The sequence below is a fragment of the Tetrao urogallus genome (assembly GCF_951394365.1).
Source record: "Tetrao urogallus genome assembly, chromosome: 10".
Taxonomy (NCBI): Eukaryota; Metazoa; Chordata; class Aves; order Galliformes; family Phasianidae; genus Tetrao; species Tetrao urogallus.
In genome coordinates, this window is record NC_136823.1 from 17,156,952 (window position 1) to 17,175,739 (window position 18,788).

At 39.9% G+C, this 18,788-nt stretch overlaps 1 protein-coding gene across 1 annotated transcript in view; it reads right to left on the bottom strand.

Moving 5' to 3' along the window:
- Positions 1-18,788, bottom strand: part of LOC306950188 (contactin-3-like) — a gene marked incomplete at both ends in the record, with an annotated part of 69,452 nt that overhangs the window by 36,854 nt on the left and 13,810 nt on the right. Inside the window, one exon of the mRNA XM_079540358.1 lies at positions 10,200-10,295. Coding sequence (XP_079396484.1) covers positions 10,200-10,295 — 96 coding nt within the window. The remainder of the gene's footprint in view (positions 1-10,199; positions 10,296-18,788) is intronic.

The following is an 18,788-nucleotide window of genomic DNA, read 5'->3' on the forward strand; positions in this document are numbered from 1 at the left end:
AAGTAAATAAATGAAGTGATGCAGCAGGTCTACAGGATTTGAAAGGGACCACAGCCTCTTCATATGGTCTTACGAAATGGAAAAGGCTAGAAAATCATATTTTATCATAGCAGCAAGGGATGAGAGCAATTGTAAGGTAAAACTGTAGCACAAACTAGGTATCAATGCAGGAACATCAGGGAAAAAAAAACAACAAACCTCAACTCATTTTCAGCTTAATATCAAATTCTGACTTCCAAAAGACAACAGTATGGGAAGCCAGGCTTTATCAGGTCTGGTACTTACTTAGCTACTTGCTTTGATGAACTCAAAGTATTATTTTATTTAAAAACTAACAACATTCAACAGAGATGGCCACGTCTGTATACTCAGCAGGAAAATAAGCAGCTTGATTTTGTCACCATTATACTGGATTAGGCTGAGCATAAATTCACTGAAATCAGTCCTTACAGTTATGAAAGCCATGCAAACTGTATTCCAGTTCAATTAGATCCTTCAACAGCCTGAATGAGCACTCCTGGAAACCTGACTTCCCATTATACATATATTTTCATTGACTCCATTAAAAATGGAGAGTGGCATTTCTTTCACCAGTGCCCCACAGCCACCATCTCATTCTATATTTACTGTATTTTACAAAACAGTATTCTGATTTTTCTCCAAAAAATTCACATTAAGCAACTTGTTCTGTGATTTATTTTGTTTACACCCTTTCCTTGTTGCACCTCAAGGGACATAAACTCACTTCCTTTCTGTCAATTACAAATTTTCAGTTGATTTTCTGTTATAAATGAAAGCAATACACCTCTCCTGGGCTTCCTCAGAGAACGAAGCCTTTGCTTTCCAATGCATTTTTTTCCTTATTTGGTTACTGTACATGGATAAGGTATTAGAAATTACTGTTATTACTCATTTTTAATTTGTTTGCTACATCTTGGTTGGCTTCTACTATTTATTTAGTATTATTTGATTATTATTTACTCTACAGTCTACCACCCAAAGCATGCTCATACTGTTCTATGCACTCTGTGCACTTAAGGGCTCAATTAGAAAACATTTCATAAAATTGCCTGTCATTTTTAAACTTAAACTATATAAGGTTCAACAATTAAATCTGTGTGACTGTCAGGGTCTGCCATGGTCATCTTCTGCCTTATGTGAGCTTTGAAAAGACACCACTTCCCATATAACAAAAATGAAATGCTGCTAAAGGTTTTTGGGGGGAGATCAGCCCCAGAAGTGTAGCAGCTTCTAACTGGGTTCAACATTAGGTCTTATGTTCACATCACTGCTTCTGGAAAAGGAAAAAAAAAAAAGGCTTTAAATTAAATTGCACCTTTTTGTTTTAAGACAGCAAGCACATCAGTGGGGAAACACTGAGTGGAAGTGGGAAGATTTTATTTCTTACAAACAAAATGTAAGAGGCAATACTGGTTTGGGGAAACCAAGACTGTAAGGAAATTCAGGATGACAGCAAAGCAAAAGCCTGGAAACAAAAATGCAGGCAGGCCTACGACAAAGGAGAAAGATAATTCATAAAGCTTGGTTTGTACACTTAAAGTGTACATTCTGATGGTTATTTTCTTTGGAACCACTCCTCTACACCTACTTAATTCATACCAGCTAGTTCCATAATTCACACCTGATGAGATTTCTAAGACAGCCAAAAGTTAAAGACATGAATAATACTGTTCTGATACTGACTGAAACGTCTTGCTTTCAAATTGACTGGGTTCTGGTTAGGGAAGTGGATGCTTTCATGCTTTCTATCCTGAAAATACAGCAATGGATGCTGCAGTGCACTGCGCTGACTCAGCAACAGGTCCCAGTTCTGATTTTTTTCAGGTTATTTCATATCTGGTTGGTCTGCTGTTGTTTTCAGCAGATGATGTCTCATATCAGCCACTGAGCTCAAAATCTGCATTATTTCATGCAGCTGTGCAATTCATATTTTACAATATTCTGTAATAGAGACTAAGAGGAAACTGAAGTAACTTGCTATTTTCCCTATTAAAATTCTGCCTAAACCACACGATGGCATATGGCTTTTAAAGTGTTTGCAAGGGAGTAATCAGAGAAAATTTAGCAATGACACCAACTGCAATTAAAGACACGGAAATCTGTAAAAACCAGGAATTTTGAATTATCTGCCTTAGAGTTAAAATTAAAAGCAATGGAAAAGTACCACTGATTTTAAGAGGGTAATGAGAGATGACATAACTAAGAAAGAAACCAATTAGCCCATCATCTGCCCCAACTTCAACTCCCACTGTGAAGCCCATGACAGTGCACAGCAGAAACATCTCAGGTGCTGCAGGAGAGCATCCCTGGGAAGCAGTGAGCTCTGCCCTGGGCCACCACTTGCTCATGCACATGGCTTTAAGGCACAAGTGCCCATTTGCCAGCACAGAGGAGCACAGCTCCATGCACATATTCACGTGGACACGCACAGCGCTGAGCCTGTCTGCATGGAACTCCTAGCAACGTGGAAACAAATTAATTAAAGGTAGGAAATTAATCTGCATGTGGTAAAAATATACTGACCACCCACCCGCCCATCCTCCCGCAGCCAGCTAGCAGGTCAGGCTTGGTTCCTAGAGTTCAGTCAAAAAGAAGTAGTAATTATTTTTGTTAGAAAATAAATCATTTCTAATTTATTTATTTTTTTTTTTGTAGCAAACACAAATGGCAGTTTCACAAGTAAAAATCTCATGCACTGCAAGCGTAAGACAAAACGATGATGCCCTCCAATACAGGATCCCCCAGCATGTGCAAACTGCATATCACAATCCATTTGGGTGCCACTGTCAAAAATAATACAGTTTGCAAAGAAAAAACTCTTTACATTATTAGTGTAAATAAGTTGCACATTATTTCAGGGCTTTATTGCACACTGCTGGACAACTAAAATGCCCACAGCCTTGAACACTGGCCTAAGTACGCTCAGCTGGGAAGAAAACCACCTCCACCACCTCCCTCAAAAAAGCCTCAAACCAAACTCTTAAACACTCCAACTTCTGCGGGGTGTCCTTAACCATTTGCTTAAAAGTAGTTAAACCACTAAGAATGCAATAATATTTAATACTTACACTAGACACAGTGAGACTTCGCACCATGGTCTATATATGAATACCAGGTCCTGGCTACTTTCTGTTAGCATTTCCTACATCACCATAATGGTGAGTGCCCAGCAGACCTCCCTAACACAGCCTGAGCAGTACGTTGAGGCCATGACATTGTGGCTGGGAGTTGTCATGCTCACCACAGTACATAAACTTGGGAAAAAAAGCTCAGAGATGTCCCAGAGCTTCTGAAATTCCCCACAAAACTTTTGATATCTATTTCTATATAGATATTCTATATTTTTGATATCTTTTTTTTTCTTTCTTTTTTTTCTTATAGCAAAAAAGTAAATTGCATGATGGGAAACTGAGTCCAAATGCAAAAAGTGAAGAACACCTCTCAGAAACTCATTTTATTCCAGAGTTTAATGGGAAACATTCAGATTTGAAATTAATGTACACCATTAATCTTTCTGGCATAAAAGATGAATTATTTTGTAGATAAAACATATAAGATCAATTTTCAGCGTGCAGTGCAGGTAATTAGGCATGCAACTCCTGCGTGTGGGATAACCCACAACAACGAGAGCAGTGTCAGAAACCTATATAATATCTTGCAATTTCAATCTACACATTTAATAAGAACACTGAAATGTTTCAGCTTAAAGTGAGGTCCTTGCAATTTCAGCTTAAAGTGAGGTCCTTGCAATTTGAGCTAACGCCTAATTTTCACATTTAAATGGAATATGGTAACAGTCTGCTTGTTTTCTCCTTTCAAAGTGAGCCATGCCACGTGAAAAAGGAGTGACAGGATAAATGGGAGTGCAACACCAACTGAATCCTTCTCAGCAGCTGCATGTTGGGGAAGCCTCACCGCTGGCACTGCTGTGATGTGCAGCAGTCTGTACAGAAGGGCTGTCCTGCTGCCTTTCTCTGTACGCCACAGTTCAAGACTGGCAGCACTGTCTCCTTAATCACACTACACACTCACATTAAACACAATCCCAAACAGCACAACCAGCAATCCAGCCTTGCCTGCTGCTAATTTCTACCTTCCTCCCTCCCCTGTGGGCTGTGACCATCAGCTGGCACTAAGTTTCAAACCCAACGTGACCTCGTAATGCAGAAGTGCTCCTTAACCAGCAGGTTAAACGCTCCTTGGTGCTCTGAAGGAAATCCAGATGCTAATGGAAAAGCCTAACAAAATGCTTTTCTGCATTTTATTCAGCACTGGACTCCAACGCTGACTAAAAACCTAATTTCTTTTACCCTGTAGCTGTGAGGGATGATGGATTAGTTTCTCTTTATCGCATTTCTGAACTAATTGTTTCAGACCAGCAGTGTCATTCAAAATGTACTGGCTCTGATCAAATTGTTCACACTCTGGAAGCATGCACAAAAGTAAGAAACTGCTTTAGGAAGCAATATTTAAACATACAGCCATTAGCCATATCCACTGCAAATGACAAATTGTTCTTTTCATCACCTCCCCAGAACTTTATATGTAATTGCTCAGAGCATTCTCTAACAACTCTGTTGTGCCTATTAAAAATAGTTAAAACTATTTTAAATTGCTTCGTGCCTCTAATAACAGAGGATAAAAAGATGATAGTTTAATGCATTGTTCAAATAAAACCCATCTGATTTATTCTGAATGTTAAATATTAGTGACACAAACCTAATGAAAATATGGAAGTAGACATTTTCAAATAAATATTCTAATGTTAATAGTGGTAGCAGTAATTAGTGGCAAACTTCTGTTAGTCTTCCACTCATTTAGGAGAAGGTACTTGGTAAAAGCCTGTGAAAAGCAATTATTTTCGCATTCCTGTTAACAATGCAAGGATCAACCCTGAACTGTTCTGCGATTGCAGACATCTCCCTCCCATCATTTCCTAATCAATTATCCTGCTTCTAAAGGAGAAAAAAATATTTTAGTCGACAAGATAATGAAGAGTGAGAGAAAACACCTACAAGTAACAACTGAGGGATAAAGACCAGCCTGGAAAAGAAGCACAGACCTTTCTTTTTTGTCCTCCCTAAGGCATATCTGAGCTACCAGGGACCAGCTAAAGGGAAAAGCTCGACCTGATTTTCTTTCTTTTTTTTTCTTCAGATCATTTAATTATTTCTAATCTCTTTCTCCCTCTTTCAACCCCATCTTCCCCATCAACAAAACAAACACCCCAAGAAGCAGCATTCATTCCTAGTGAAACATGGAGTTAGAGAAGAGCTCCAGCCCATCTAGTTTGCCCTTTCCCAGACAAATCCTACACGTTTTGCACCAAGATTCTTATGCTAGTTTACAGACTTTCACACTACCTTGAAAGCAGCTGTGTACAGTAGCTGCAGATATTGCTCAAATACATCAATAAGAATATATCAATTTCAGCCTGTTCTACTTAAGCCCGGAACACAGGTTTATCACAGTGCATCAGAACACTGCTTAGACAAGGTGCAGAACATGCAGACAGTGCCTCTTCGTAGCTGGTTTGTTACTGGTGCTGAGAATAATGCTCTGTCAGAGAGAAATCATTGTAAGCTCCAGCTGTGAACATGCATTATTGTCTCTTGTATGGGCAAATATAAGTGTCTCTCAGGTGCAATTTGATTTCCAACTGTCAGCTGAAATTTGTGCCGCTGCTGCTGACGACACCAGGAGGAATATTGCAAAATATATATTTTTAAATAAAAACACCGTTTCTCTTTGGCAGATTGAGAACAGCTCGAGAACACCATGGAACAATTTCTTAGGCCATTGCTTTTACAATATTCAGCTTACTGTTCTCCTTAGAATGCACTTTGAGCAAAAACCTCATTGTGTGCCTACTGCAAGCATGATGGATTGCTCATGCCCAGACAAATGTCATGCACAATCTGCAACAAAAGCAAAAAGCAAGTGTGCAAAAATAGGATGTTTTGCACTTTCTACAAACACACCAATGGGCAGGAGGAAAGAAACCATGTTTTGGAGTTCTATCAGCTTGATTCTACTTTGTTTAAAGGTACGAAATGTTTTCAAAGCCAGTAAAATTAACTCAATCCTTAATTCGTTGGAAAAATCACACACTGATATTCAAGAGAAAAAAAAATAGTAAAGCATCAAAATATTTCTGGTGTTTGGGATACTTGCCATGATATGTTATTCATAAAGCACAGTCTTGCTGGAACATGCAGGTCTCCAAATGGCAATACAGAGACACGAGCAGAAATCTGCAAGTCTAAATACCAATTTGCAACAGACATGACATTATTCAGTGAATGATTTGTCATACCAAGCAGTGAGCAATAAATTGGGATCCATTTTTCAGTGACCTAATATTGTTTCAAACCAATATGTCACAGCTTTGAAATAATAAGGCGTAAGCTAGATTGATCACTATCATTCAAACATGGTCTCATTTATCAATTAAATCTGCTTTTGTCAAGGCGTGATATTAGATGGAGGACCTCTCTGCTTCTTTATTTACGTAGAAATACCCCTGACATACTGAATGAAATAGTAATACATATCACACAAGGTTGATCATGTATACAAAATCAGCGAATTTCCTCCTAGAGCTGTAAGCTCTGTTGGCTTCACAACGTATCTTGTAGGTTATGTTCATACCCCTTATTGCATCCACCAACATAAAATGAATGCTTAGCTTTTCAGTCAAGCCTGAAGTTCTTGGAAAGTATGAATAACCATCAAAGAAGGTTTCACTTCTACAATTAAGACTCTTTTTTTTCTCTACATATAAAGCAGCCCTGAAATCATAATGTAATCTGTGTTCAAGCCTATGTCTCACTGTGTTCTTCAAAACACTCAAAACATCTCAAATTAATTATGTTTTCTGAAATACAAAACTGTTGCCAAATTGCTAACTCTGACCATACTAATCAAATAGAAGTCAAATTAATATCAATCACAATATTGGAAGACAAAACTACATGATAATCAAGGCACACACACAGCAGCAATACCAGGGAATACCCTGAAGGAACTTCCAGATTTGCTTTACTTGAGGCTTTGTCAGCTCTTAGTTGCTGCTTTTGGAACAAAATCAGTAGCAAAGTCATTTTTAGATCTCCATATGCCTGGTCTTTTCATTTCTTGGCAAAATGGAAAAAAATAACATTGCCTGATATGTTTTTCAAACCTGCTGCATGTTAACACACAGAATTTAATATCTGACATTGAGATGTTTGCTATACCAGCACTCCTTTAAAACTATCACAGACGTATCAGTAGCACAGCAGCAAGTCTGAACAGCTGTAGAGAGCTCAGCAGAAGGTAAGAATTACAACAATTCTTTATCTACATGTAGTGCATTTAGATAAATCGATTTTTGATGCCATGTTACTGTTAGAATATTGGGGTGACAACTTGGTGATTTGCAAATAAAAATAAAATAAAAAGTATTTTAACGGTTTTTCTGTGACAGAATTAAAATTATGTACAAGAATAGTCACATTTCTGCAGAACAACGGCCAACGAGCATCTTAATCATCCAAAAATCAGTGCTCAAATACAACTTCCAGTAAGAGGATAAGAAAGAATGAGTTAAATACTCTTCTATACTTTCACTTAGAAATCCAAACCCAATAATTATCATCAAGTTACACAGGTATCTCCATTCAGTTAGAGCTCTAACAGCAACAAAAAGCCCCAAACACCACAAAGGCAGGAGGTATCTCTCCAAGCTGGTCACTCACTGAGTCACCCTTCCAGTAAATCTCAAACAAGGTGGCTAAAATGGGAAATGCTAAAAAGGGAGAATGCAGCAAAACTCATAAGAAAAAACTGAAGTAGTCTGTGACGCAGTTTACGTTTAACCACCAGGATAAGAAGCCACTGGGTGCATCCTCAGCAGATGTACCCAGCACCCTCCTCCTCCCCCCAGACACCAACAGCTATGAGATACAAAGCTAAAATCCAAGCTCAGCACGTAATCCTGAAATGTGAAGTTAAACAGACTTTCACTGCTGGTTTAAATGGTCAATGTCCACACCCTCGTGAAACTGCAAACTTTGAAAGGACAAAAGTACTATTAACTGCACAAGTAAATTGCTCCTTGAATTAAATTGAAAGGGGATATTCATAACAGTCACATTAACATCCATAGCTGAGGCAAGCCATAAAGTATGCCGAATTGCAGAAGGGAAGTAGTGTCTTTTTCCCATTCTACAATATTTGGGGGCCTAATGGCACAGAGACAACAAGGGTTTTCAGAGTTTTCAGAACTATTGTTGCATAGAATCTGTACGCTTAAATTTGATTTCTCAGTGCAACCAACACAGAATCAAACAATAATCAGACCACAGATCAGCAAAGAACCCCAAAGAGCTGCGGTCAGCTGTTTCTAAACCACTCCAGACAGATATTTAAATTCTTTAAAACAAATGAAATAACAAAATGAAACACCACCAGCAGCCACCAACAACAGTTACTGGCTATTCAGTTTAATGCCAGCTCCTTTGTGAATCAAGAAATCACTGCCACTGCTCCATAATCTGCACTAATCTGGTCCCAGCATCTAACTCAGATTATTGTATTTTCCTGCCAAAGTGAACACAAATATTTCCTCCCAAATACAGGGAACTGATTAATTTCTCTTTGCAGACATTTTATATATATTTAAAAGCACTGCTTGGCTTTCTCACCACTTTTTTTTTGTTGTTGTTGTTTGAGCCATTCCTAACAAGCTACCACTTAATAGATCAACGTTATCCAAGACCAACCAATTTGTATCATGCCAGATCTACAGTCACTAAATGCCTGACATCACCATGCAGCGAGTTCAGTTCAGTAAAAAAAAATTAAAAAATGGAAAAAAGACGAGGGAGGATTTCTTCCTAAGTCTTCTGAAAAGTTTAATGGTTAATATGCTTCAATTCCCACACAAATCCGAGGATTCTAAATAATTCTCATACCAATTCTCAGTTCCATTTGATAATTCATGGGGCCCTCAGTGCTCTCTTTTTTGCATGAATAACACAATTAGCGTGGAGTGTCAATCATACCCCACCTGCTGATGGTGAAAGAACCCTCACCTCCTTCATGTGTCAGTGTGAGCCACAGCCCTAGGCAGCACAAGCAGGTCTTGTGTCACCTCCTGTTCAACACCTCCAGCATCACTGTGCTGAACTGCAGTCAGTCAGATGAGCACCTCTGTGTGTGTACACGCTTAGGATGCAAGTATGGGAACAGCCACAGTAATTCAGACTTTGAACTGCATATAGAAGCAAAATTTAATCATCCTAATTCTTACAGATAGCCATGGGAATCACCCATTTTCTCAGCAGCTAAAAGACAAAGCTGTTGTAAAGCTATAAAGATGATTTAAGAGTTCGTATCAGTTTGGAGAGAGGAAAATTCTGCAAGCTCAGACAGTTGTAAAATGTCACTTTATGGCTCTGTCTGCTTTGACTCTGTCAAATTTAAGAGGCCACAACACCTATGTTATCATATTCACAATGTTTAGTTTATGTTACCTTGTCTCTATTAAGTCTAATGTTTAACATCACTGACCTTCAATAATGAGACTACTTATCAATAAAAGAAAACAAAGAAATAGTTATTTCCAAATATTATTTAAAACTCAGCAGCAATTACCAAGGACAGAAGATAATAGATGATAAAACGCACTCAACTTCTGGCCCAGAAAGAATCCATTTATACAGTTTTCCCCTCAAGACAGCAGTGTTTTAATTATATCTGCAACACTGCATTAAACTACAAAATGCTTCAGTTTCAGGAATGCATGCACACAGTAGAATAATTACAGAGAACAATCTGGACTTTGCGACTGTCTGGATATAGAAAAAAACTAGATTCACTGAGGCTCAGCACTCATGAAATCGGAGAGAATTTAACTCTAGAAGATACTCAGCTGGTTGCCAGAGATATCATAAAAACTGAACAAGTTAAGTGCACAGAAATCACTGAGGTGGCATCCCAAGATAGGAGAACATTCTCCTGGCCACAGCCCTTCCGTTTTCTCCTGCACTCGTTTCCTTTGGCTTTGTCTTCTCTCTCTGTAGGAGATGAGGTTTCACTGCTGCTCCCTGATGGAGCTCCCTGCCGCCCTCCTGCTGTGACCACGGGACATCCCACCTTCACCCGCTGTCTCTGGAAGCTCCAGTGCTCCTTACCTCCTGCACGGGGCGGCGTTCCGCAGAGCAGCACCACTCCCTGCCCTTCTCGCACGGATACAGTGCTTCTCATCTTCGTCCGTGAGCTCTCAGGGTCTGTTTTAGAAAGAAAGGTGAGATGTTAGGAGATGGCACAGTCCCACCGTACAGGAGGCTCAAGCTGTCCAACTCCTGCTCTCAGGTCACTCAGGAGCAGAGTGGTTCTGAGATCTCCTGGACCTGCTGCTGAAGTGGCTGTTAAACACAAGAGAGGATGACAGAACTAGGCCTAAAGTGGAATAATTTACAAGAACCTAATTAAACACATCCTATGGATAACTTTGCTCTTATGTTAGGCTTATATCACCATAACTCTGCTAACTGGAAAGGAATCATATGCATAACTTAAAAATAGGTCTTTAAGCCACTGCTTGTGCTGAAATGAAGGCTCCGATGAAAATAGCTTCAAGATCCTCTGAGCTCCTCTAACCAGCTGTAAATTGATGTCACAGCTATTCAGAAAGCAGATATGTCTTTTTGAGGGTAAAAAAGCCCTGTGGGCAGAGCCCCTCAAAGCACTGCCCAGCTACTGCCCTGCAGCATGGATAGGGCAGGCACTTTGCTCTCTGCACACCAACCCAGCACTCTGCCTGGTTTTGGTCTTCTATCGTGTTAAACTGTGTAAGAGTGAAACCAAATGCTGCAGGCAATGCACAAGTGCAAAATTGTAGAGCAGCAATATTTATTATAACTTTAAACTAAGGTTCACTCTAACTGATGACTCGAGAACTAAGAAAGTAAGGCTCCACTGTAACCCTGAATAAAGCTAGATGCAGCCATCAATACAAACTGGCACTGAAGTTCTACCCCAAGAAACTATTTCCAGGAATCACATCACAGTAAAGCCATACATGACAACATTCAGACAGTAATAAGCCAGCTAGGAATCTTAAATAAAAAAAAAAGCTTTTTTCCTCTAACTTTTTACAGGATATTGATACGCAGAGATGCTCAAAAAAGGTAGAGAAATTTTAAGATAAGGCTATCTCTGTAACAAGCATTATACTACAGAGTTGACCAACACTAGCTGTTTCCCAAAACATAATATTTTTTTAATATTGAAAAGCAACAGCTGCTGCAGTCTGAACACTGAACAAGAATGATTAGAATTTCAACGCTTCATTTAAAAAAAATACATTTGCTGCCACAATAAGATATTGTTCCGTTATTCTTTGTTACTGCACAGAGGGTTACTTAAAATGGTTGCTTTCAGCTTTCCAATTGAATTTCTCTGTAAGTACATCTCAAGGACCTATGTCCTCACTCACATAATGAGTTCAGATCTTCTGGCTAGATGTGTTTTGGAGTTCATAAGCAACCACAACTAAACTGATTTCACTGGGAGATCAAAACAGCCTGCCTCAGAATTTGTTCCGGGTCTTTTGAACATCATTCCCTCCCCTCTATCAATATAAATATCCAATATAAATTCATCAGCCCTTCCTAGCACTTCCACCAAGTCCCTAAGAGGGGAACTAAGAGCTAACAGCATCCCAGTGCACTCACCACAACAGGGTACAAAAGGAGCTAAGGAAGGAGGGTTGTGGAACACCAGCCAGAACAAAACTAATATGCAGAGATTTCCAACATCACCTTCACTTGCACCTATAAGAATTTTCCCTACCTGGATTATAGACCTTTTTTCTGATGGCATACATCCCAGGGGAAAAGGCATTCTGTTCCATATTAGGATGAAAATAATGTTGCAACTTGGATGCAAAAATGTACAATACACACACACACATGCATATATAATGTATAAAATGGATTTAGATGGAATTTCACCCCCCTTACACCTTAACCACTGTGAGTTGTAAATATTATATAAGAGGGCTGCTCCAAAAGTAATCCCTCCTGTGTTATGATGTTGGCCCACAACATCAGAAGCGGATGTTGGTGGGATGGCAGTAGAGGTTGAACCTTCCCACCAATCTTCTGTTATGTTTTATTGCCTTGTAACAAATGGCAGCAGAGGGGCAATCTGACAGAATGGTGTCTGACATCACTGAATTCCTACGTGCTGATAAAACAGCAGCCACTGACATTCACTGACACTTTGTAATGTTACAGAGATCAAACAATGGATTTTAGCACAGTGGAAGTTGGACTGTGTGGGCAACGTTTTCCTAGAAACACTGCCACCATAACAGCTGTAAAACAGTGGGGGCCACCTTCACTGGTGCAGACCTTTACAAGCATGGCAACCAGGCAGGTGACTATGGTGAAAAAGAGTGTTACATAGCTGAGAATTTGCTCTGTTGAATAACAACAGATACAAAGAGATAGATACAATGACAGATACAATGCTATTTCCATGGGAATAAGTAGGAGGCATTACTTTCAGATCGACCTACACTTCTTATTTCTGCAGTTACAACGAGATGGTTTAGCACTGCTTTCTGAGCACATACACTCATTCCTTGCAACCACACTTGCCTAAAAACACAGCTGTCTGTGCTGTCCAACACAGTGCATGGGAAGGACAGGATGGGGTTGGGAGCCACTGGGAAGGTTTGGGACTCAGCACACTGTGCTGTGCTGCATCACCCAGTGACCCACTGCAGCTCTGCAGTCTGAGATGGTGCCATTCAGTGCAGCTGAGCGTATTCATCACTGATTACAGTGAAGGCTGCTGTCAACCAGGGAATAATTTTTGGAGGAAAACATGAAGGAAAGCAGAATCCATCATAAAACAAAGAATATGAGTGACGCTACAATGAAAGAGTCATTCTTCATTAATTAGCAGGAAGCTTTCTGTCGTACCTACCAGAGCGGCTGAAGCACCAGACTAATCACACAGCTGCACAAGTATCATCACTCAATTCCTTCAGATATTTTTATCATCTCTACGCACTGGCTGGTGGCACTTCAAAAATAATTATAAATTACCATGCAAAATAATAATAACATCCTCCATGAGTATTAAGCAACTAAGTCCAAACTTCTGACCTTTGGAATTATTCCCTACTTATATACAAGTCATTTCTCAGCATGCACCAGCTCAGGGCTGAACAAAACCACCTGTACTGCCACACTTTGTTCTATTTATTATCCATGGATCATCTTACTCACCACTGGATGTTTCAGGTTTTCATCTACTCTCTCAAAGTAGGTGCTGAAATTGTTTTACTTAGTTCCGCTTGCCCACGCCTTTTTACTTCTTACTTGCATTTATTATGATTTATTATGCCCCACTTTTATCTTTTTTTCATCTGAAAAGCTATTGCTCCTGTAGGAAACAAGCAGCTTTGTTACTTAACTTGCCCAAAGTTAACACAGAAAATATGCACCTTAAAACCAATCCAGAACAGTGTAAATGGAAAATTAAATGTTTTCATGCCTTTTTATAGTTTGACATATCAAGTTTAAAATTAGCAATGGAGATGTTTTGGAGTCCTGAAACAGCAACTCCTCCCCTCCTAGGATAACACATAACTTTGCCTCATTGCTTCAGCATCAAGTGTATGACATTCCATCAGCTGAAATGCACTTGCCATTGCAATAAAAAAGTGCAAGAAAATGTTATTTAAGTTTATTTATTAAGTAAAGCCTTTTGTTCTTCTTTTCAGGCAGGATAATCAGATGTGTTCCCATTCATACAAACACCATGGAAATGAAACCTTGACATCTCTTCCGCTCCAGCTAGGTTTTAAGCTTTAAGTACAATGCTAAGAAAGATTTCAGAAATATGGAGCAGAAGTAACATGAGCATCATTTACACTGCCACTACTCTGGAATAACCATTTTTGTATTTGGAACAAAAGTCATATGATATGATATTTAAAAAACGTATTTGTGAATTCATGAGCAGCAGAGCTTTCAGCATCTGAAGACCTCTGCAGAAGATAACGTTTCTTGTGTTCACCTGATACCAACAGGTAAGAAAGAAATGAAATGATAATCTTGCCCAACGCCTGCCTGCATTCATTGCTGCTACAGCAGGTATCCTGCAAGACATTTCTGGTTTGTGCAATTGTGTAATCAAGGAAGGCAATGGATGATGCAAGATCAGATCAAACATCCATGGTTTGAGAAGATTTAACACCATGTAATGAAAAAAGCACAGAGTTTTTGATGACAAAGCTGCTTCAGACAGACCCACTGCCAGCTTGCAGCAGCACTGCACCACAGCTACATATCTGTCATCCACAGGGCCTGAGATTAAGATTAGCAGAGGCTTCTGGAGGTTACACCAACTTCTATTTCAGTAACGCACAGGACAATGTCATGCCCTGGAGAGAAGCAGAATTTAGCACGCAAGTCCTTTTGCACCCAAACATCTGATTATACTTACATCAATTGATACTTACTGTCACAGCACATTTATTAGCAATTCTACCATGTTTCAAAAACTCTAGAAGGGTTCATGCTCTGTAAAGATAAGTGTCTTTGATAGACAAAAAATATTTATTCTATTACTTCATTAGATTCATTATTTTTCAATGTTGCAGAACTTGTTAAATATACTTCATGTATAATTTTGTACTGGTGCGATGTTTAAGTGCCTCAAATGAGCCTGACAACCAAATCATAACTGTTTTCTTCAGTATGCAGTTCTACAGAGGGGACTTTGTTCGGTGCCAGCACATAATGAACTACTAATGCACAACAAGGTCGCCTTGGTACAAGTCACATTATTTAAGAAGAAATGAAATAGCAGTCCCTCAGCTCTTAAGAATAACAGCCTAAGCATGCTGTAATAGCTACATTGCTAATGACAACTTTGGAGAAAATAAGACAAATCTGTTTCTTTTTGGGAAAGCTTTTTACCACTAGCTATACCACTAACATGCACAGGCAAATGTTCTTTCCTACTACTCAATATCCCAAATTTGGCAATATCGAGGAATTTTTATGACCATGTATTTTATACTTATTGAGACAAACACTGGAAACAACGTATACAAGGAATAATTTCCTTAAAAATACTTCCATCAGCTTAACAGAAGTGTTGGGAGATGAGGCCAGCTAGCCAAAACAGTGCCTGCAGACCACTGGGAACAAGCTCGATAGAGCTGCACATGGAAAAAGTGAGTTGTTCTGCTGATTTCACAGGGCTTCGGATCAATCCCGTAAGAATAACTTTTGTTCGCATCCCTCCTCCCCACATTACCTCTATAACCATCAATTATTGTTGGAGGTGGAAAGGAGAGAGAAAAAAAATGTTAACAGAGCAAAATTGAACATTACTCAAAGCAAGCAAAGAAACTGGGTGATTTGTCACTGGAGAAGAAATTCGCTGGCTACCAGAGAACTATCTCCATGGTTTCATTTTTGTCATGCTGGTATTACAGGAAAATCATATAATTTCACAGCAACCTCTATGAAATCTCTTAATGCTGTGGCACACTGCTGAACTTTCATTTTATAGCAGAACATTTATCTGTAGGAAGGTAACTGCACAATAGGTTATATATACACACCAGAATATTCTCTAGACCTCATTTTAGTAAGAGGCTGTGTTCTTCCACGCCACAGGAGCAGCAACAGAGTCAGAGCACGGCTCTCCCAGGCTAAGAGCTAGCTCTGACACAGGGCAGCAGCTCAGCCCCTGCCTTCCCATGGATGTCCGGGTCATTTTCGTTTCCTGTACTCCAGGACAGGGCAGAGAGAGAGGTCTCTGCTTCCCATCCTCAAGGCATCTTTTAGTTACAAATTGACACAACTAAAACCTCGATTTTCCAGCCTGAACATCCTTCAAGGAACTCATCCTTCAACTGCATGTGGCAGACAAGAGGACCTGCAGGTTGTTCTTGATGCATGAAATCAGTGCCTGGCCACCAAGCCACGCAGGAACGGGCAGGCTGCAGGTGCTCCTTGTTGCAATAGCAGCAGCTCAGAGCAGCAAACTGACAGCATCTGTATTGCTTAGCACCACTGAGCCACCCGGTGTGTGGCAAAATATGCAACAGGAAACACAGATTACACCGATTAAATGGGAATCATATGAAAAAATCATAAAACAAAGTCTGTTACATAAACACACGTATGAAAAGCTAAAAAGAAATTGGCACAGGTATATCAGAGTGCTGCGAACATGAAATGCCAGTGCACAAAAAGGCAAAAGAGACTGCAGTACTAAGGGAGAAAAAAAAGGAGAGAGGGGAGATGAGATACTTTTGTGGGCTTTGTGGAGCAGAAGGAAGAGATCAGAGAACAGAGAAAAATAGCAGCAGATGAACATCAATAGCATAAAAGTTGAGTCAACATCTGATGAACAGATTTTTTTTTTCTTTCTAAAGGCATTTTGCATTGGCAAAAATACACTGAAGAAAACCTGGAAAAATAGAACTGCGTGCTTTGAAAAAAAAAATGAAGAAAAAACGTTCTCCAGTATTTCCAAAAATACACCTTCTCAAAATTCATATTATCTGGGAATTATCCCTTTACTCAAACACAGCACTGAACAAAGCAACTCAAGCAATTTAAGAAATATCTCAGGAGGGAACAATGTTTGCTCAAGCAAATTATCTTACAGCCGACTTTGCACATGAAACAATTTTGTCCCCCTAAAGCTTTCCTAAAAGAAACTCTACAAATATCCTGACAGTCTCTGAAGCACCCCTATCATTAACTGCTCATGACCACAAAGCAGATTTGGGTTTAGTGTTGAAGAACTATTGGGCTGTTCACATTTTTGTTGGAGAACTACAGCTGTTCATACTGTAATAGTTAAACAGGTGGATAAATGCACTGCCAGATCCAGGACTCATTACCTGAGGGTTTGTTTGTTTATTTAAGTGGCAGCGTTTTGACTTTCCTCTAAATAAATCAAAGACATCTTAGGACATTTTTTAAGCACTGAGAACATGCTGATACAATGGGATTTTATTTGTTTTTGCTATTGGCCTCATTCCTTTATCGTTCTGAAGACTGCACCCTTCCTCAGAGAAATGGAGGTATGCTCCAACAAACATCACTGAATACAGCTGGGTTTTCATCCATATTACCAGGACACGGGTAACCAAATCCATTTCCTTTGCCCCTGTTGGGCTGGAGAAACTGGCAGAAAGCCACTCGGCTTTGATCAGGGCCATGTGGACTGTAACAGATGTAATGATGACAAATAACACATACAGCAGATGACTAAGTGTCCTATCAACAGATGTCACACCACAGCTGCTGTTTCACACCTAAAAACACACCAACTCATCAGCATGAAAACCTAATAGTCACAGACTATTCAAAACATTTATAGTTCCCATCTCAAAACATGCGTGATACCTGGCTTAAGCCAAATAGTTAGCTCCAACATGGCTAATTAAAGCACGCCCCCCAGAGGGAACCGTGGTGGTCCAGTGGGTCTTCTCCCCATCTACAGAGTGAACCTTCATCAGTCTGCAGACAGTTCTCTAAGGATCAGACTGTCAAAGGTAACAGCTCTTCAACCCTCATCCTGGCCTTCCTGGCTCTGTTAACATCCCGCATAACTCCAGTTAATCCTGTCCCACCAACACCAGCTTCTCAGCTAGCAGTGAAGCCTCAATTCAGAGAACAAGATAAATATACACTGAGACCCATTTCTACCATGCTCAAAACCTTCCCTGGATATGTTTGGGGTGAAAACACGTGAAAAACAAAAGCTTTTGTGAAGATAGAGCAGCAGTGCCCATAGCCCTCCCCTTCACCAAAGCTCTGCAAATAGCTCACAGGTGAATAGCTTCTGGGTGGATTTTTTCTACTCTGTTTTCCCTGAGACCGGGATTGTTTCAAATAAATGAACCATGAGTCTAAGTTTTATTGAGACAAATGTTCAGGAAAAATAAGATTTTCAACTTGCTTGATTGAATACTGAACTGTGCACACATGTACATGGCCATCCCTGTCGGATTGCTAGCACTGTTATTCATCCATGTGAAGAAAAAAAAAAAGATTTTCTTTTAACAGTCTCACTACCAATTACCCAACTGCTTAAACACAGAGCTGTTGGGTACTTGTACCCAGCTCCAGTCTCAAGGCCATGGTCTCTCCCATCAGAACTGGAACTCAAGGCATCCCAGATCCTATACATTTCTGCTATTCCTCACAACACCTCCTCCCTGTCCCTTCTCCCGAGTGCCTCCCTGTTCAAGCCTTGTTTCCCCCCATCCCCATCTCCTGAAATCTGGATGCTCAGCCTCAGCCCATTCCTCATTTTTTCTTTAAATTTCCTTATCTTCTGACTGAATGACTGTTGAGACTGTTCTTCACTCCTTACGATAACAATCACAGCATTCGTTACAGTAAAATGCCCTCACCCTTCCCTGTTCTTGCACAGAGATTTCATTTTTTGCTGCAAGGGTCCAATCCCAAGACAAAGCAGCTCTTCCTCTGCACGGCCATGCTAGATTCCATCCAGCGAGCACCACAGAGCAATGCCAACAAACAGCAAAAGCACGGGCCCCAATCAAGAATTTGGGTATGCCCAATGGTTCATCTTCATAGGTAGGAAAAGAACTAGACAGCGGTCTTTCTTTCTCCATGTAAGGTACACAGGGAAAGAAATGCTGCAGTGACATGAATGCTTGGCTCATTTTGGAGCAGTTCAGTATGGAGAGTTAATGATTTCTA